This window comes from Cherax quadricarinatus, chromosome 63, assembly GCF_038502225.1.
Source record: "Cherax quadricarinatus isolate ZL_2023a chromosome 63, ASM3850222v1, whole genome shotgun sequence".
Taxonomy (NCBI): Eukaryota; Metazoa; Arthropoda; class Malacostraca; order Decapoda; family Parastacidae; genus Cherax; species Cherax quadricarinatus.
Genome location: NC_091354.1, coordinates 14,050,897 through 14,072,409, shown reverse-complemented (window position 1 = coordinate 14,072,409; position 21,513 = coordinate 14,050,897). Strand labels below are relative to the sequence as shown.

At 41.8% G+C, this 21,513-nt stretch overlaps 1 protein-coding gene across 1 annotated transcript; it reads left to right on the top strand.

Moving 5' to 3' along the window:
• Window positions 1–16,328: 16,328 nt before the first annotated feature.
• On the top strand, window positions 16,329–19,696 carry LOC128698138 (uncharacterized). Its single transcript, XM_053790246.2, has one exon. It carries the CDS (start codon window positions 16,865–16,867, stop codon window positions 18,653–18,655), a length of 1,791 nt encoding a protein of 596 aa, XP_053646221.2. The 5' UTR covers window positions 16,329–16,864; the 3' UTR covers window positions 18,656–19,696.
• The last annotated feature ends 1,817 nt before the right edge of the window (window positions 19,697–21,513 follow it).

Here is a 21,513-nt window from a genome sequence, read left to right as displayed (position 1 = left end):
TTTTAAGGCGAGGTATGATAAAGCTCATGGGGCAGGGAGAGAGAGGACCTAGTAGCAATCAATGAAGAGGCAGGGCCAGGAGCTATGAATCGACCCCTGCAACCACAAATAGGTGAGTACAAATAGGTGAGTACACACACACACACACACACACACACACACACACACACACACACACACGTGGTAATGCTTAATTTACAAGGAGCAAAGTCAGGGTATTTCTCCAGAATGGTCTGTAATATACCACTGTGGATAAAATACTTTGCCATTTCTTGAACATTTCTGAGTGAGGTCCCTCTCAAATCCAGCCGTTCTCACTAGTAGAGGTTGTCGAAGTTGATTGTGGGTCTGTACCAAGATATCCTTGTGTTGCAGTGTCTGACACTGCAACACAAGGGTCTGTCAGACACTGCAACACAAGGGTATCTTGGTACAGACCAACAATCAACTTCGACAACCTCTACTAGTGAGAACGGCTGGATTTGAGAGGGACCTGACCTCCCAACATCTGAGCTCTTATTTCTGAGTGAGTTGTCTCTAAATTTATTAATCTGATCACACTCCAGTATATAATGACGCAAGGTGTGACAATAGTCCATCTGGCAAAGTTTACATTTCGTTTGGTCTACATCTGGTGGTGGTGATTTAACCTGCTGTAGATACTTGTAACCCAGCCGGGGCCGGGCGGTAGTGACATCCAAGTCTGCTTATCTTGTTGGATGCACCATAGACATGTGGCTTCTCCTGCATGATGGAATGATTATAGATGGACTGACTTGTGTCAATCTCCCTAAGTCTTAAGTCAATAAAGTTCAATCGAAGTTCTTTTCGTATTATTGTTCTCAAACTGCTACCTGACAACCCAAGATCGTAATCTACTCCCTCTTTGAAAGCATACAGCTTAGCCAATTTATCAGTTCTATCATGCATCTGAAGACCAATGTGAGATGGAATCCACAGCATGTGCAGTCTAACTCCACTGTCCACAATCTTACCATACCTATGTCTGGCTTCTGACACAAGTATGCCATCATCTATACTTAATGAGTTGAGACCATTTATGGATGACAGAGAATCAGTTACAATTAAAGTGTCAACCTTAGATACTTGGACGCATTTGAGTGCAAGGAGTATGGCAAACAGTTCTGTTTGAAGGGTAGAGGACCAGTTATTGATGCGTGCTCCAATTTCTTTATGAGAGCCATCACTCTGTGTGACAACAGCAGCACTACCAGCTGCACCAGTGGACTGGTGAACAGAACCATCAACGTAAATAATTTGTGAAAGATTGTTCTGTGTGACTAAGTTATCAATACAGCTTAAGGCATCATGTTTGGCTTCAAGACGAAGCTTTGGTTGTGATTTAATTAGAGTTTTGGGGGGAAATGGAGGAATGGTAGTTTGGAATGGGGTAATATCCCATGGAGCAGGGAAGTGTCTCTGTTGCCTAACTTGACATAGATCATGTAGTTGGTTCATGTGGAGGTCGATTCCAGTTTTTTCGATCCATCTGGAAGGATGTTCACCAGTGCTGAGGAAAGTTTGGAGAGCTTCTGTGCAGGGGTTTGAATGGGCTAACCCAAGCCCATATTAAGTTCTTTCCGCATATTTAAAATTTTGGCAGTACGAGGGCATCCTAGGATGATCCTCATTGCTTCGTTTTGCAGTTTTTCCAGCCCTCCAAGCTTCCAGTCAGACACGAGTGCAAATAGTGGCGCCGCATAATCAACCAATGATCTAATATAAGCAAGATACATCATTTTCACAATTTTAACATTAGCACCATACCTGGGGTGAAAACCTGCCACAACTCTAAGTGCTCTCAGTCTTTCTTTGTATTGGCGACAAAGTCTCATTACAACAGGTCCAAGTAGTGGAACCTCAAAGCCTAGATACCTGTATCTGCTTATATATTCTAGAAGAGACCCATCATGCAACTGGGTCTGACGAACTGTGCCTCTCTGCCGAGGAGGACGCCTGTTGAGTATCTTTGTTTTATCCCCTGAGATTATTAACCTCAGGTCCTGACACGAGGCAAGTACATGATTAAGAATGTTTTGGGTGTTGGAGAATCCGGTGGTGTGAATCATTATATCATCAGCAAAACTAATCATATAATGATGGGGCTGGCTAAGCATAGCATAAAGTAAGGCATTAATTAGAATATTGAATAGTGTGGGACTAAGCACACCTCCCTGTGAGTTTTGAGTAGACTTAGATTAACGCGTTTGAATTTTAGTCATTAATATTCAAGCATTTTGGAACACTATATGTATTATTAATTAACTATCAGTTCTTTCACTGAAACATTATGGTAATTTAGGGTGTCCCGAAGCTTGGCTGATAGCGCACTCAGCTCACACACTGAGGTCCAGGGTTCGATCCCCGGTACAGGTGTTTCCTTAAGACACCTGCTGTCTCTGTTCACCTAGCAGTAAAATAGGTACTTGGATGTTAGTCGACTGGTGTGGGTCGCATCCTGGGACAAAACTGACCTAATTTGCCCGAAATGCTCAGCATAACAAGTAGCTATATGCCACTGATGTCAGCTAGGTTTGTATACCTTGTACATGCACTTGTAGTAAATAAAGATTATCATTAATATTATTATTATTATAATTGTATGTATCATTAAATGTCAATTTTTTTCACTGGAGTTTACTTGGAGAGAGTTCCGGGGGTCAACGCCCTCGCGGCCCGGTTTGTGACCAGACCTCATGGTGGATCAGGGCCTGATCAACCAGGCTGTTACTGCTGGCTGCACGCAATCCAACGTACGAGCCACAGCCCGGCTGGTCAGGCACCGACTTTAGGTGCTTGTCCAGTGCCTGCTTGAAGACAGCCAAGGGTCTATTGGTAATCCCCCTTACGTATGCTGGGATGCAGTTGAACAGTCACTGTTTCTACATATAACACTGGTCAACAACCAAAATACTTCCGAGACCAGAGTAGCAATTTTCCAACTAATTTTATGTCGCTGATAATGAATATCATGATTAAAATTGTTTGTTCTTACTTTTTAATATACACCTACGTGTCACAACAGGTTCCAACAGTCTTGCGGCAGTGTTTCTTACCACACTGTCTCACTGCCTTTCATAATTGTTCCAGCAGTCATAGAAGGTGGTTGTGCTGTGCAAGCTTATATTTTGAGGTGAAAGTTAGGTGATTATCTTAGCCAAACAGGACAGATACACCAGGTACCGCTGCTTTCTATGTGAATGGGACAGCCTTACAAGAGGTTGCCACTACATCAGGAGGTTCCCACTAAATCAGGAGGTTCCCACTACATCAGGAGAGACTGGCCACCTCGTCAATCATTGGAGCCTGGAATGAAAAATGTTCAACATCCACTTCTCATTGAGCCAAACAAAATTTTGCTACCACCACTACACACAAAACTGTGGCTCATGAGAAACTCTGTAAAAGCTATGGACAAATCCGGTCAGGGATTCAAGTATATAGCATCAAAATTCCCCTCACTGAAAGACGCTAAAATAAGAGAGTCTTCAATGGTCCTCTGATTCGAGAGCTTCTTAAAGATGGTGACTCTAAATCAGACCTTCATGGGGAGGAGAAAGATGCTTGGGAAGCATTCAAGTTAGTGGCGAAGGGATTTCTCGGAAACAGAAGGGAAGGCAACTATGAAGAATTAGTGGAAAACCTTATAAAGGCTTACAAGAACATGGGATGTAACGTGTCACTTAAAATCCACTTTTTGGACTCGCATTTAGACTTTTTTTTCCAGTGAACTGTGGGGCAGTTAGTGCCGAATATGGTGAAAGGTTTCACCAAGATATTTCAACCATGGAAAAATGGTACCAGGGCAAATGGGGCACAAGAATGCTTGCTGGACATTGGCAAGAGATAATTCTTCAGCCCACTATGAGCGTCAAACAGAGTCAGAGAGTAGGTGCGGATTAGAATTTAAAACATACAGACACATATTTTACGTTATAATAAAATAATCAAATATTACTTGACTCGTATTTTTAAACCTATAACCAATAAGCATTTTTCAAGGTGATATTTGGATTCAGGACATGAAAATACATAAGAATTAACTAATTTCATTTAAGAAGCATACGACTTTTCAAAAATTGTTGACCAGTGTTATTAACATCACCTCTGTATTTATTAGCATCCTCTGTATTTACTAACATCACCTTTATATTCGACTGGTGAAGCCCGTCGTGATGACGCATTTGCGACCGGTACGTGTGTATACCAATACACACAGGAACCTGCCTCAAACATGAGTCTTTGTCATAATGAAGTTTCAGATTAGAAAAAGAAAATGTAGGGAAGACTGTATTGATGAGAATGAGGTTTCAAAACGGAAGTAAAATTATATAATATATATTTTTGTCTCACAACGAGCAAGGGAGAGAAGACTTAAAAACTAAGAATTTACTTCAGCAAAATTACTATTTAAAGCTATGAAACCTCTTATAATTGCAGAGGAACTCGTGCCCCAACTCGTGTATGTATGATTCTGGAAGTGCAGTGAAAGTAGCTTGTCATAAGGAAGGGTAATTTTGAGGCGTCAGGGGAGAGGGTAACAGATGTGCGTTGGTCCTAACCTACACCACAACATCTGTCAGACTGGAGCCAGGTGTGCACTGCTCCTGACCCCTCGCAACATCTCCCCCAGGCCCACAGTTATCGCCAACGTTACACAGCAGCATGAACTCTCGTAAATCTGTGCTACACTGAAGTAGTACTTCAACATACGAGCCATCAGGTATCACACCTCGACACATAACACAACGGTAAGACAGTACTTATGAACTTAGTAAACCAAACTGATTACACCACCAGTGTATAGCTATCTTGCTCTGTATGAAAGATACATAATAGGAATAAAGGCTAGTCATGTTTTCCTGTCACACGACGTATTGCATACGCGAAGTAATGATATCTGTCAGCATGAGGGAAGACTTCAGTAGGACGATGAGGATATCATCAAGTATTCCACTATGAAGTATTCCAGTATCTTACCACAGTGAGCGATACTTAAAATTGGAGGGAGGGTGGTTCAGTCCCCAGTGTTCCTTGCACAATTTGGGTGGTACTAGTATGCTGGAGGATATTGTATAGTGCAGGAACCTTGTACTGTGAGGTGTATCATAAAACCTTGTTCTATGATGTAGGATTGTATTACGGTGGAGCCTTGTACGTACGAAGGTACGTTGCTTTTTAAGGTACCCTGTACCAAAACAGCACTGTGTATCATGTGGCAAGCTTGTGTGTGAGGTACCTCGTACCAAAATACCGTGTACGCTGAGGTGCCTTGTACCATATGTAACCATTTATCACATTACTATTCACTCAAGTCAGAGATGTTGCTTCTAGGAAACTTGTAAACCCCAGTTTGTATCAAGTAAACATTCTAATGTTATAGTGTTTAGTCTCATGTTATTTTGAGGCTCGAAATCATGTTAGTTATAGTTTAATATGTTTATTATGCACCCCATACCCATCCTGTGGGCGGTAGTCAAAAAATTACAGAGGTACATAATTGGTTCAGGGACTGGACTCCAAAGTTTTGATAGCTGAGCAAGTTACAGAAGTAATGAACTCACAGTTTACAAAGGTAATGAACTCTAGGTAGGTCTGGTCACAATCATGACAAGTTACAAATACAGATTACAGAGGTACGTAATGGGTCCAGGGACTGGGCCCCCAAAGTTTTGATAGCTGAACTAGGTACAAGGTAATGAACTCACAAGTTACAAAGGTAATGAATCCTGTAAGAATGGTTACTTACGTTTATACATGGCTACAATCATGAACAAATTATAGAGTAATGAACAATTTACACTTCCACACCCGGTCACAACTGTAATGAGTTATTGGTGCAAATATTGATTGTTGAGACACAGACACACCACACACACACACACACACACACACACACACACACACACACACACACACACACACACACACACACACACACACACACACACACACACACACATACACACATACACACACATACACACAGGAGCTATGACTCGACCCCTGCAACCACAAATAAGTGAGTACACACACACACATACACACACACACACACACACACACACACACACACACACACACACACACACACACACACACACACACACACACACACAAAGACAGAATGTTCCAGAGATGGGACACAACAACAAGGGGACACAGCTGGAAGTTGAAGACACAGATGAATCACAGGGATGTTAGGAAGTATTTCTTCAGCCACAGAGTAGTCAGGAAGTGGAATAGTTTGGGAAGCGATGTAGTAGAGGAAGGATCCATACATAGCTTTAAGCAGAGGTATGATAAAGCTCACGGTTCAGGGAGAGTGACCCAGTAGCGACCAGTGAAGAGGCGGGGCAAGGAGCTAGGACTCGACCCCTGCAACTTCAACTAGGTGAGTGCAACTAGGTGAGTACACACACACACACACACACACACACACACACACACACACACACACACACACACACACACACACACACACACACGTGGTAATGTTTATTTACAGGGAGCAAAGTCAGGGTATTTCTCCAGAATGGTCTGTAATATACCACTGTGGATAAAATACTTTGCCATTTCTTGAAATCATGAAAAGACTAATTGGAGTAGATTGTGCTATGATCATCATTAACGATTAGATTTTTTAGATTTTGCCACCGAAGTGGCTTGTTTATTGTGCACCCCATATCCATCCTGTGGACGGTAACGCGAGAGCATATGGATACACAAAAGGCCTAGGAACTAGGCCCCAAAGGGTTAACAGGAATACATATGGATTTATATCTACATATCTATATTTCACTTATCTGTTACAAGCAAATTTAGGAAATTTGCTTAGTATATATGGTATCTTATTTTCATTAAAAAGATATCATGACATGTCACATAGGTTATTATACTGTCTGTCTCTATTCTTCAATAAGTGGACAGTTAAGCACATAGTGTTCAAGAGAGTGACCATATACCTGATCACATAATTATCATTAACGAGGGTTATATAATCGGGTCAAAAGTGACTGGAACTCATGATGATCCTTTCCTGGGTCTTATTCCTTTGAAAGTGATTGTTGGTACAGTGATCAGCATACAGGTATGGAATCCCACCACTCACTCATTTTATTTTTTTTTTATTTGCCGGTATTCTCCCGGACCGGGTCTTTTCCAAGTAGTGGTGACCCGACCTTGGCTCCCTATCTGGGGAGTGTATCGAGACCCAAGTCTCCCATGGGAGGAGGTACAAGTACCCCCCTCATTTTTGGGACCAACTGTCCCCAGGCCTAGCCACATTCCCCGCCCTCACCGGGCTCGTAGGGAGAAGCTAGGCCTCTGGTCTGCCATCTGCCCCGCCCCAAAGGGGCTCGTGGAGATGGCAGTCTTGTGAGCTGCAGGTGGTAGCAAGCTCAGGCTCCTTACCCCACTCCCCCAACTCACTCAGTTTAAGTGAAATGGTATTGACAGACACTAGGCTATACTGTAATTCCAGGGAGGAACTACCATACTGCAAAATGTATGTAAAACGGAAGCCTGTTAAACGTTCTGCACTCTGGAAAAAATGGAATAATGTAAATTTCATGTTTCTAGTTCATGAACATATAAGGTAGCAGGGAACTCTTACAAGTTTCTAATTAAGTTTAAATTAAATTTATTTACCTTTTTGTATTTTTTAATACTCCATATTTTTGTTAAGGTTCATATTTTCCCATTTAAAGAAAAAAAATTAAAGATCCCACAGCTTCACTGTATTTTTAATAGATAAAAACAAAAATACGTCTTCTTCTGTTGATTCCAGTGTTTTAGACAGTGAGGTGATGGGCAGGGCCGGATTACCGCATAGGCAAACTAGGCATTTGCCTAGGGCCCCGTGCATTTAGGGGCCCCGCGGTCCAAGGGGTTCAGGGGCTCATCCAAGACTGCACACATGGTGCAAGTGCAAAGGGGTCCCTACCTAAAAAGTTCAAGTGTTTGGAGAGTAAAATTGATTTTTAAAAATTAATCAAAACAAAAATAAATAATGAAATAAAATAAAATAAAAATAAATAAACCTAACCATAGATGGCAACACTCAACACGCCTTTGTTTACATCAGAACAGCTGTGTTTTCCCGCTAATGGGTGAGTATGGGAGATTCCTCTCCAATTTTCTGTAGTAATTACATGTTATCTAGACTTGTACTGTGACAAATTAACTGAAGTGTTGTTGGTAGATATTGATGCGTATGGATAAATGTTTGTTTTCGCCTCTAAATGTTAAGGGAGGTACCTGATAGGGTTACTTGACCAGTAAAGACGCATGGACCAGTAAAGACGCATTTTTGGTAAAAATACTATAAAGAAAAACCTAAAAACGCAAACTGACTTCCGTTTGTAGGTTTTAAAAGCACTTTGTCCTGTCTTTAAGTCTTTATCATTTCAATAACAGATCTCAATTGATGTTCTACATCACTTCCGTCGCAAATGCTTAGTTTTCAAGTTGCGACGGAAGTGATGTAGAACATCAATTAATTTACTACATATTTCCCCAGAAACACATAAGCTACATCAGAAAATCGTTGGTTGGGTGAAACTGAAAATTGTCCCTGCATTCTTTAATTCTCATGTCCTTATCTATGGTGGTAGGCCATATATCATGCAAAACATAATGATTAGTTTAGTTATGAAAATGGTAATATAAATACCATTGTGCATTGTTCTTGGACTCGGTATGATTTCTGTTTAAGTAAATTGGAGATCAAGGAGGATGAATTAGTAAAATATTCGTAGCCCAAATCACTAGCCTAATCTATGGTAAAAGTTCTGCATATGACTCCTTTCTGGTAACGTTTTGAATTTTTAGATGCGCAGCCAGAGGAAAGGGGGCTACAAGGGCCATATCCCCCAATTGACAGAAAAAAAAATTAATAATAATTAAAAAATTAATAATAATTGATAATGAAAAATTTGTATTTGCATGATTACAGACAGTGATACATCCTCATTATGGCATCTCGTGAACGTGATGTTGGACGTTCTTATGCGAGTGGGTCACAGAAAAGAAAGAAGAAAATTCAAGAAGAACAGAAAAATAAAGATGTAGGAAGCTGCAGAAAGATCACAGACATGCTCGCGAAAACAGTTTCTGATGTTACCAGTACAGTTGAATCTGCAGATACGTCAGATCATACAGGAAGCCCTCCCTCCATTACTTCTCAGCCAGCATCTACTTCTTTTGTGTCTCCTCTCAATGTCTCAACGGACATTTCATCCACAGGATTTGTCTTAAAAGATCCTGCCTCATGGCCAAATGTAATCCCAGATTCTCTACGTAATGCTTTCATTGCAGAAAACTTCAGTCAAACTCTAAACATTGACTTTAGGAAATCAGCAAGGATTTATGATGATGGAAGTCGTCGTTGTTTAAAGTCATCTATGTTTTATAGGAAGCTTGCAAATTCAGAAACTGTGAAAAGATCATGGATGGTATACTCTGAAAGCTCAGGAAAAGTGTACTGTTCAGCATGCAAGCTATTTTCTACCAAAGAAAATACCTTCACACAGGGGTTCAATGACTGGAAAAATTCCAAGCGTTTCGAGGAACATGAAAACAGCACCACTCACAGGAGCTGCATTTTAGCCAGTGTATTTCGTGCACAGAAAAAAGGCTTATTGGATTCTCATTTGGAAAATCAAACTGAAAAAGAGCGCACTTATTGGAGAAAAGTTCTAGAAAGAGTTGTTGCTGTTGTAAAATTCTTAGCTCTAAGAGGACTTGCTTTCCGTGGAGAAAATGAGGTTTTTGGTTCGGAAAACAATGACAATTTCCTAGGGATCATAGAACTGTTAGCACAATTCGATCCATTCTTAGCAAATCATGTGTCACGCCTTGGGAATGCAAGAAGAGGCACTGTATCTTACATGTCATCTACTATATGCAATGAATTTATTGAACTGATGACTAAGAAGGTCCTCAATAACACCATAGCAGCTGTGAAAACTGCAAAATACTTTGCAATAAGTGTAGATTCAACACCAGATATTTCACATACAGATCAATTGACATTCATTGTTCGCTTTGTCGACTCCAGTGGTAAGCCTGTAGAGCGCTTTATAAAATTCATTCCTCTTTCAGGCCATGATGGAGAAACAATGATGAATGTAGTACTGGATACTCTGCTTGAACATGATCTCTCTATTATGGATTGCCGTGGCCAGAGCTACGACAATGCAAGTAACATGTCGGGTAAATATAATGGATTGCAAGCCCGTATCAAGCAAATCAACCCACTTGCTGAATATGTGCCCTGCTCAGCACATTCTCTTAATCTTGTTGGGTCATGTGCTGCGGAGTGTTGAGTCGCTGCAGTTTCATGTTTTTGGACTTTTACAAGCACTCTTTAATTTTTTCTCTGCTTCAAAGCATCGGTGGAGTATACTCAAGTCAACCATTCATGGAGATGTCATCAAATCATTATCAACAGCAAGGTGGTCAGCGCAGCATGATGCAACACATGCTTTGAAAGACAGCTTTGCTGAAATACGTTCTGCTTTGATCCAAATAGCAGAGGATGAAGACCAGACAGCAACTACAAGAAGTGAAGCAGCCAGCTTAGCATCAAAATTGGAAGATTTTGAATTGGCCTTACTCTGTGTGCTTTGGGACTGTATACTGGAACGGTTAAATGCCACGAACAAGACACTTCAGAAAATTGAAATTGAAATGGCTACTTGTGCTAACCTCTATGCAGGCTTAGTGGAATTTGTAAGCTCACTTCGCAATAATGAAGCTTTTGAAATGTTTGAAGAGAAAGCTAAACTGCTGGTGAAAGACTACAGTTACCGGGCTGATCATCAGCGGTCAAGGAAGAGGAAACGCAATTTTGAAGAGCCAGACAATGAAATTGTGTTGCTACCAAGGCAGAAATGTAAGACAGCTACATACTTCGTCATTCTGGATTCACTGATTACAGAATTGGTGAAAAGAAAAGAAATCTACCAGAATCTCAATGACAAGTTTGGATTTCTGTTCAAAATTACTACTATGCCAGATGCAGAATTGAGAGAAGCTGCATTAAAGTTGCAACAACACCTTTCAGCAGATGTTCAGGACACATTTGTTGAAGAAATAGTTCATTTTTCTGGGTATATGAATCAGATTAAAGCTCCACCTGAAAAATGTGCGCCCTCAGCTGCTTTGAAACATTTAAGAAATGCAGGTATCTCAGAAACCTTCCCTAATGTTGACATAGTGTATCGCCTTTACCTAACACTTCCAGCTACTAACTGTGAAGAAGAACGTTCATTTTCTGTTTTGAAAAGAGTGAAAAACCTATACAGATGTGACAGAGTGAACAGGCAAAAGGGGGGGGGTTGGCCTGTACATTGCAGAGTCACTTGTTTGCACAGAACTGCTTAATGCCTCAAATGATGTAGTGGAAGTTTTAGCAGTAAAGGTCGAGAACCGAAACCTAGTCATTGTGGTAGTCTACAAGCCTCCGGATGCAACATCCCAGCAGTTCCAGGAACAGCTGTTAAAAATTGACCACTGTCTGGAAAATCTTCCAGCTCCTGCACCCAACATCTTGCTAGTGGGGGATTTCAACTTAAGGCACCTAAAATGGAGGAATATAGCAAATAATATTGTTGCAGTAATAACACCAGGAGGCAGCTCTGATGAAAACTCACACTCACACGAGCTTTTAAATCTCTGCACAAAATTCAATTTAAACCAGCAAATAATAGAGCCTACTAGACTGGAGAATACACTAGACCTCATCTTCACTAACAATGATGATCTGATAAGAAATGTCACCATATCAAAAACAATATACTCAGATCACAACATAATTGAGGTTCAGGCATGTATGCGTGGAGCCCCAGACCGACATAATGAGACTAGTCACGAGGGAGCATTCACCAAATTCAACTTCAATAACAAAAACATAAAGTGGGACCAAGTAAACCAAGTCCTAACCGATATAAGCTGGGAAGATATACTAAGCAACACAGACCCCAACTTATGCCTAGAACAGATTAACTCGGTGGCACTCGATGTATGCACAAGGCTTATTCCTCTAAGAAAAAGGAGGAGTAGATGTAAAATAGAAAGAGACAGGCGCTCCCTTTACAGGCGACGGAAAAGAATAACAGAGCGGCTAAAAGAGGTCAATATATCTGAAATGCGTAGGGAGACACTGGTCAGAGAAATAGCAAGCATCGAACTTAAGCTAAAAGAATCCTTTAGGAGTCAGGAATCGCGGGAAGAACTAAAAGCCATAAATGAAATCGAAAGAAACCCAAAGTATTTCTTCTCCTATGCCAAATCAAAATCGAGAACAACGTCCAGTATTGGGCCCCTACTTAAACAAGATGGGTCCTACACAGATGACAGCAAGGAAATGAGTGAGCTACTCAAGTCACAATATGACTCAGTTTTTAGCAAGCCGCTAACCAGACTGAGAGTCGAAGATCAAAATGAATTTTTTATGAGAGAGCCACAAAATTTGATTTAACACAAGCCTATCCGATGTTATCCTGACGCCAAATGACTTCGAACAGGCGATAAATGACATGCCCATGCACTCTGCCCCAGGGCCAGACTCATGGAACTCTGTGTTCATCAAGAACTGCAAGAAGCCCCTATCACGAGCCTTTTCCATCCTATGGAGAGAGAGCATGGACACGGGGGTCGTCCCATAGTTACTAAAAACAACAGACATAGCCCCACTCCACAAAGGGGGCAGTAAAGCAACAGCAAAGAACTACAGACCAATAGCACTAACATCTCATATCATAAAAATCTTTGAAAGGGTCCTAAGAAGCAAGATCACCACCCATCTAGAAACCCATCAGTTACACAACCCAGGGCAACATGGGTTTAGAACAGGTCGCTCCTGTCTGTCTCAACTATTGGATCACTACGACAAGGTCCTAAATGCACTAGAAGACAAAAAGAATGCAGATGTAATATATACAGACTTTGCAAAAGCCTTCGAAAAGTGTGACCATGGCGTAATAGCGCACAAAATGCGTGCTAAAGGAATAACAGGAAAAGTCGGTCGATGGATCTATAATTTCCTCACTAACAGAACACAGAGAGTAGTCGTCAACAGAGTAAAGTCCGAGGCAGCTACGGTGAAAAGCTCTGTTCCACAAGGCACAGTACTCGCTCCCATCTTGTTCCTCATCCTCATATCCGACATAGACAAGGATGTCAGCCACAGCACCGTGTCTTCCTTTGCAGATGACACCCGAATCTGCATGACAGTGTCTTCCATTGCAGACACTGCAAGGCTCCAGGCGGACATCAATCAAATCTTTCAGTGGGCTGCAGAAAACAATATGAAGTTCAACGATGAGAAATTTCAATTACTCAGATATGGTAAACATGAGGAAATTAAATCTTCATCAGAGTACAAAACAAATTCTGGCCACAAAATAGAGCGAAACACCAACGTCAAAGACCTGGGAGTGATTATGTCGGAGGATCTCACCTTCAAGGACCATAACATTGTATCAATCGCATCTGCTAGAAAAATGACAGGATGGATAATGAGAACCTTCAAAACTAGGGAGGCCAAGCCCATGATGACACTCTTCAGGTCACTTGTTCTATCTAGGCTGGAATATTGCTGCACACTAACAGCACCTTTCAAGGCAGGTGAAATTGCCGACCTAGAAAATGTACAGAGAACTTTCACGGCGCGCATAACGGAGATAAAACACCTCAATTACTGGGAGCGCTTGAGGTTCCTAAACCTGTATTCCCTGGAACGCAGGAGGGAGAGATACATGATTATATACACCTGGAAAATCCTAGAGGGACTAGTACCGAACTTGCACACGAAAATCACTCACTACGAAAGCAAAAGACTTGCCAGACGATGCACCATCCCCCCAATGAAAAGCAAGGGTGTCATTAGCACGTTAAGAGACCATACAATAAGTGTCAGGGGCCCGAGACTGTTCAACTGCCTCCCAGCACACATAAGGGGGATTACCAACAGACCCCTGGCAGTCTTCAAGCTGGCACTGGACAAGCACCTAAAGTCAGTTCCGGATCAGCCGGGCTGTGGCTCGTATGTTGGTTTGCGTGCAGCCAGCAGCAACAGCCTGGTTGATCAGGCTCTGATCCACCAGGAGGCCTGGTCTCAGACCGGGCCGCGGGGGCGTTGACCCCCGGAACTCTCTCCAGGTAAACTCCAGGTATGCCAGATGCAGAATTGAGAGAAGCTGCATTAAAGTTGCAACAACACCTTTCAGCAGATGTTCAGGACACATTTGTTGAAGAAATAGTTCATTTTTCTGGGTATATGTATCAGAATAAAGCTCCACCTGAAAAATGTGCGCCCTCAGCTGCTTTGAAACATTTAAGAAATGCAGGTATCTCAGAAACCTTCCCTAATGTTGACATAGTGTATCGCCTTTACCTAACACTTCCAGCTACTAACTGTGAAGGAGAACGTTCATTTTCTGTTTTGTAACCTAGCCTTGTTGACCATTGAGTCTGTTCTAACAAGAAATATTGATTTTCAGAATATAATTGATGATTTTGCCAATATGAAATCCAGAAAAAAGTTTATTTAAGAAGTGCCTGTGAATATAAACAATTCTTTACTTTCTTGAGTTTATATGATTTGATAGTCTTATGCATGATGCAATGATAACAATAATGGTCAGTGATTTATAAAGAGAATAATAGTGCTGTAGTGGTTATGCTGAATATAATAGGTACATGATGTCACTACTTTAATAGCCTAATCTAGTAATACTATGCTGTCTTGAGTTTATTCTCTTTAAAATGCATGATTTAACAAGATAGTTATAATGGCTGTTGGTAAATGGTTTTGGTTGTCTTGATGTACTTTCCCTATTAAATTTAATCTAAATAGCCAGAATGTATTTAATTAGATCTTAAACAGGCTCACACCGACCCTTCCCCCACCCCCAAGCTGGAAGGGGTCGCTTCGCTTACCCGTAACTCAAAGGGGCCCCGCCAATCTGAATAGCCTAGGCGCCCGGAGACTTCTTAATCCGGCCTTGGTGGTGGGTGACACATTCAACAGTTTAGACAATGAGGTGGTGGGTGACACATTCAACAGTTTAGACAATGAGGTGGTGGGTGACACATTCAACAGTTTAGACAATGAGGTGGTGGGTGACACATTCAACAGTTTAGAACCTATTTCCGGGTTTAACTCTGCATTTGCTTGATTGTTGCAACACATATTGTTAGGAACCTGGAGTGAGGTGCATGTGTACCTCCGAGGTCTGGTGGGCTCACCCAAAAACTATGACAAATTTAATAGATGAAAAGGGAAAATACAGACATTTACACATGCCTGGTGAGCTATATATTTGAAGTTACACAGGAAGATGATATACTCACCGTTCTCATTACTGAATATAAATGTAATTTTAATTATTGCTTTGAACACTTCAATTTCATAACTGGACCGATAAATATTGTAAACTTAAATCCCTTGTCATAACAATGTAGTCACGATACTGCACTTCACTGTCATTGTATTGTACTGCACTGCCATGGTATCGCGATGCACTGCAAGTACATAACGATACCATAGCAGTGGTCACCAATACCAATGACCTTAGTATCGCCATCTCTGACTTCCTTCCTCGTTGACTGGCCAATCACCTGCTTGCTGATTTTTTAACTAACTTTTGACAGACTCCTGACTGGCTGCACCTCAACCATCTCTCCCTCAGTTACACTGAGTTTTTTTTTTTTTTTTAGAAAATTCTGCTTTGGAAAGTTTTGCCGCTGCTTTCACTCTAGCCTGCTAGAGACAGCCAATCACAGATGCCCGGGCTCCCCAGCAACCAATAATAATAATAATAATAACATAATAATAATAATCATAATATCTTTATTTCTAAAAGTACATGTACAAGGTATACAGTCCTAACTGACATCAATGACATACTACTGTATAGAAAGCCGATTGTTATGCAGAGCATTTCGGGCAGATTATGTTACTTTTGCCCCAGGATGCGACCCACACCAGTCGACTAACACCCAGGTACCCATTTTACTGATGGGGAACATAGATAACCGATGTAAGGAAACACGCCCAATGTTTCTACCCTCCGGGAATCGAACGCGGACCCTCGCCGTGTGAAGCGAGAACTTTAGCCATCAGGTTAACATACACCCAGGTGTCGCCTTGAGCCATCACATTTACAACCTATGTGAAAATATATAGGTTCGTATATTAAGATGGTGGGAGTGGTTAAGTCGTATGTGTGAGTGATGTTTATGTGCTATGTTATGCTGCCTTCACTCCAAAAAATCATGTTATTTTCCTTTCAGGTGAAGTGTGTGATAAGAGACTGGCTACTGAAGATACTTTGCTTTACCCCAACCTTGGCTGCTGCCGCTGCCTCCACCGCCACTACCATTATCATTATACAGCATGAGATCCTGAAGCAGTTCCTTCCATCACAGCAGTTCAGACCGCATAGCAGGTGTAAAAAGCCTGGCTACTGGCATTGGAAAGACCAATAATCTTTATCTGTACGAGCCCAGTGATTAGTCAGATCAACATGCAAATCTGTCGATATATTGATTGCTCACTGTAGATACGTTAAGAAGTGAGTGTTGCAGAGACGTTAAGTGTCAGTTTTCTCAAGTTTACAATTATTATTCGCTCGGTAGAACAGTTGGAAGAACGTCAATAACTGCACGATTATACGACTCTCATAATTTTACTCCTTATAAATGCAAGTGTTTTGGTTTGTGCGTTTAAGCATTCGTGTTAGTCATTTTTCAAGCACACAAGTGAACTAAAACAGACAGCCCCTTCCCTCCCTAGTTCTCTCATCCTTTATCTCACCAAATATAGTATGACAAAATGGCTCAGAGTAATCTCATAGGGCACAGTTATCTTGCCCACGAGTACAACCTTAGTAACTCCGGCTTCGCTAGTCACCCCAGGACCAAAAGCTCTTCCTACATCATCAATGCCTTTCCTCTTAACTGTGAAACATATCAAGTTTACCAGTGTAACCATTCCTATGTACCCAGTATCGTGAATCAAACTTGCCAGTATACTCAAAATATTCCAAAAGATTCTGATCAACATGTTTCTGACAGTCACATACGTCAGGAAGAGTTGTTGTCATTAAAGCATCAGCAGCCCCAGGATGATAGCGGTGACAAATTCCTGTATCATCCGAAGCTGACTGCCGGTATCACCCTTAATCATCAAGGTGACTCCAAGCTCCCACCCCACCAAGATTTACACAGCAAACATCAAAATAACTCTAAGCTGCAACTCTACCAAGACTTAAGCAGCAGGCATCAAGGTGACTCTACACTCCCACTCCACCATGATTTAAGTAGCAGACATCAAAGTGACTCTAAGCTCCCACTCCGCCCAAATCTGCATAGCAGAGAAAATCGTCGAGCTCTTCCTAGCCCTCATCCTATCTGGTTGTCTCTCGTGAAACGCGGAGAAGCAGCTACCACTCCGAGACAACCGTTTTCGGGAAACTCAGACTACCAAGCTGCAACTGAATTAATGTCTACTATGGAAGCTTTACGAAACAAGGGTTCATCGCGGCCGTCCGTACCTCCCTGTTCCAAAACTCTACTGACGGAAGAAGAGCTGCACTCTGCGCTGCCCACACAAGATATGAATGAAATATTGAATCTTCAAAAATTGTATTTCGAAGCCTTCTCATTGTTTCCCACCCTTGAAAAGATCAATAACAATGAAACCGACAGATTATGGCAACTTTATAGTCTATTCGTAGAACGACAGAGTTCATTCTTTGGCAAAATACCATCGTTTAGGTTGCTGGCCACCTGTGACCGCCATAAGTTGCTGCGCCTGGCTGTGGGCATCAGCATACACTTGTCTGCTGCACAGCTCATGGATGAACAGGAGTACACGTGGCCACGCAGAGACGCTCCTCTCATCACCACTCACACCAGAGTGCTCTCTGCTAGCACCATTCGCCAGGTTGTCTCTCATGAACATTTTATTCTCCTCATGACATTTTATACACACTACACTCGCCTCTTTGCTGATCCAAGAGTAGTTTTATTAACGCAGGTGCTTTCTCTCTTCTGTGAGGTTCCAGAACTGAGTGATGTCGATGCGATCAGGCAGAGACGACAACATTATCTGGGTTTGCTTTCCCGCTACTTGACAACAGTCTATGGCAGGCAGCCTGGTGAGCGCCTTCTTACAACTCTCCTCGTCAGCCAGGAAGAGGCAAGACAACTCTCTGCCATATACCAGCATGTGGAATTGTCTCCTCAAGTCCAGAGATATGCCTTAAGAAGCGATGCCCCTAATGTATTTACTGCAAATTTCCAGAAACTTTGCATCTTTGCACATAGCATTGTAGCAGCGAAGGTTAAAGACCAACGCCACGACACCTCCATGCAGGCCTCAGACAGCGCCTCCATGCAGGCCTCAAACAGTACCTCCATGCAGGCCTCAGGCAGCACCTCCATGCAGGCCTCAGACAACACCTCCATGCAGGCCTCAAACAGCAACGTCACTGACCAAGTGACTGTGCTGAAGAAATTGCTCACACGTTTAGCCTGCCATGATGACCCCCACATGCTGGCTGCTGCCCGTCATGTACTTCCACTAGACCTCCTGCAACACTTCCTTCAGATTATGCAGTGAAGGAGTCTCGATCGGTATGAAACGTGGTTTAGTGTAAGGATGTTACTATGGTGATATAATGATTCATACCAATGAATTCTCTTACATCCCAAACATTTTTAACCATCTATTAGACTAGTGTTAACGCCTGTGGTTAATCATCTCGGCAGAAAAAAAGTGCTCTTCCCGAAAGGGAAGCGCAGTGTGCAGGATCTGGTTGCATAGTGGGTCTTGACTTGAATATGTAACCAGATACATACACCAGGTATTCGAGGTTGTTCTGCTTGGACCTATTTTAACCAGACTTAGTTGCCAATACCAAGAGAGGCTGAGAGCACTGACAACTGCGGTGGGATTTCATCCTAGGTATGGTGCTAATGTAAATTTAATGGCATACATCAGATCACTAGTTGACTGCTTGCCCTCGTATCAGATAGAATGTTTGGAGGGTCTGGAAAGTTGCAGAACCTGATATTCCGGGCATCAGAGATTGTATCACAGAAATAAATACCTTAATCAGTGTTAGTATGCTTAGGCAAACCAATCCAAATCCCTGCACAATAAGCTTCCAAACTCTCTTCACCATAGGCGAGCACTCCCCCAAATGGATAATGCAAATGGGAATTGACTTCCGAATAAGTTAAATACATAATATTTGTCACAGCAACAGCGAAACTTCCCTGCACTATGGGAAATTACCTCTCGAAATCACCATCAAAACTTTGTCCTAAAGACAAACATGATGTCATAGGTTGTATAGATCAGTCACACAGAATTCTCATTCAAAGATTATATGCATATTAATGTTTCTATTTACCAGTCCACTGGTACAGCTGGTCTTATCATGAAGTGTAATGGCTGCTGTATAGAAATTAAAGCAAGTATCAACACTTGGCCTTCCACCCTTCAAACTAAATTGTTTGCTATCCTCATTGTAATCAAATCGTCCATGTATCTGAAGGTAACTGTTAGTGATTCTCTATCATCTATAAATTTCATAAACTCCAACGAGTGTCAACTGTGACATGCTGGAGTTAGAAGCCAGACACAGATATGGTAGAAGTGTAGACAGTGTCATCAGAGTACACCTGATCATCATATACATGATGAATTGGTAAAGGTGTATGCTTTGAAGAGGGTATTATTATTATTATTATTATTATTATTATTATTATTATTATTATTATTATTATATTATTATTATTATAATCACGGGAATCACTAAATCACTAGAGGTCATATTGCGCCTGGAGGAATGGGAGGCAATCAGGTTCGATCCAAGGATGGGTATTCCAGGTCCAATTTCATGGATCAAGAGCCCCTCACTAGCATCAAGGAACCTCCCACAAGGGGTGCAGGGAAGGTAAATCATAAAGCTCAGACGAAGAATATGGAAACCAAAGGTTGCCATACCTAAACTAGTTAATTCTGTATACCACGAAGGGGGGTACTTACAGTGGCTGTCGGAATTTTTTCCCCACCTTCAAAGTTTTTCGTCAATAACCAGAGAACGCCTCATCCGATTGGCTTCAAATTTAAAAGCTGGAGGACCATAACTAGAGGAAGGTTCAGGGTGTTATTTGGATGCGCCATTTTGACAATTTTATAACCCAGTAAGTAATCTTAGTTTCCATGTGATAACTTGAAAAAGCCTCTTCTGATCAGTATTAAAGTTTAAACACTGGAGTATCCTACTTAGACGACGGATTTAATTTATTGGGGCAGACATTGCAGAGTGACTGTAAAACGTTGGCACTCGCCACATAATGTTACCTGGAGTTTATCTGGAGAGGGTTTCAGGGGTCAACGCCTCCGCTGCCCGGTCTGAGACCAGGCCTCATGGTGGATCAGGGTCTGATCAACCAGGCTGTTACTGCTGGCCGCACACAAGCTGACGTACGAACCACAGCCCGGTTGGTCAGGTACTGACTACAGGTGCCTGCCCAGTGCCTTCTTGAAGACAACCAGAGGTCTATTGGGCACATGAAATGGAATACAAAAATATGGAATACGAAAAAATATATACAAGTAGGAAATAGAAGAGAAGTGCAGCAGCTGTGCAACATAAGGATATGCAAATAATTAAGGTAAAAACAGTTAAGGTTAACTACGTGAAATAAAATTATATGATTTGGCTGAATTTTTCCCATAAAATGCAACTGTAATATCAGCCTTGATTAAGAGTGTGAAAATTTATGTATTTTAGCTAAAATAGGAAGTATGTCATAAAATGTACAGGACCTGAGTAGCAAACGTTAAAAGAAATGTGTACACACTCAAGAAGAAAAAAAACGTGACTGAATTATAGGCGAGGAAAAAGGCGACCTTGTATGACTGGTTCCTGTGGCACCTGTAGTTTTCTGGTACGACCAGCAGACAATATACTTGACCCAGAGTATACCTGGAGAGGGTTTCGTGGGTCAACGCCTTCGCGGCCCGGTCTGAGACCAGGCCTCATGGTGGATCAGGGTCTGATCAACCAGGCTATTGCTGCTGGCCTCACACAAACCGACGATGAACCACAGCCCTGCTGGTCAAGTACTGACTTTAGGTGCTTTTCCAGTGCCTTCTTGAAGACAACCAGGGGTCTATTGGTAATCCCCTTTATGTATGCTGGGAGGCAATTGAACAGTCCTGGGTCCCTGACGCTTATTGTTTTGTCTCTTAGCGTACTCGTGGCACTATGAATACTAAACAAAAAGCAAGAATATGAAGTACAAAAACAAGAGATAAGAATATTGAAATAGGAATAAAATTAGGAATAGGAATGGCCTACCTACCAGGAGAGTTAGGTTTTCTAGTTTCTAGTTTAATATCTCTATGTTGTACATGAATGGTACACAGTGCCGACAAGATGAAAATTAGACACATGTGCAACA

Bases quoted from the DNA above. Each gene is read 5' to 3' on its own strand.
- LOC128698138 (XM_053790246.2), top strand. From the start codon at position 16,865: ATGGCTCAGAGTAATCTCATAGGGCACAGTTATCTTGCCCACGAGTAC.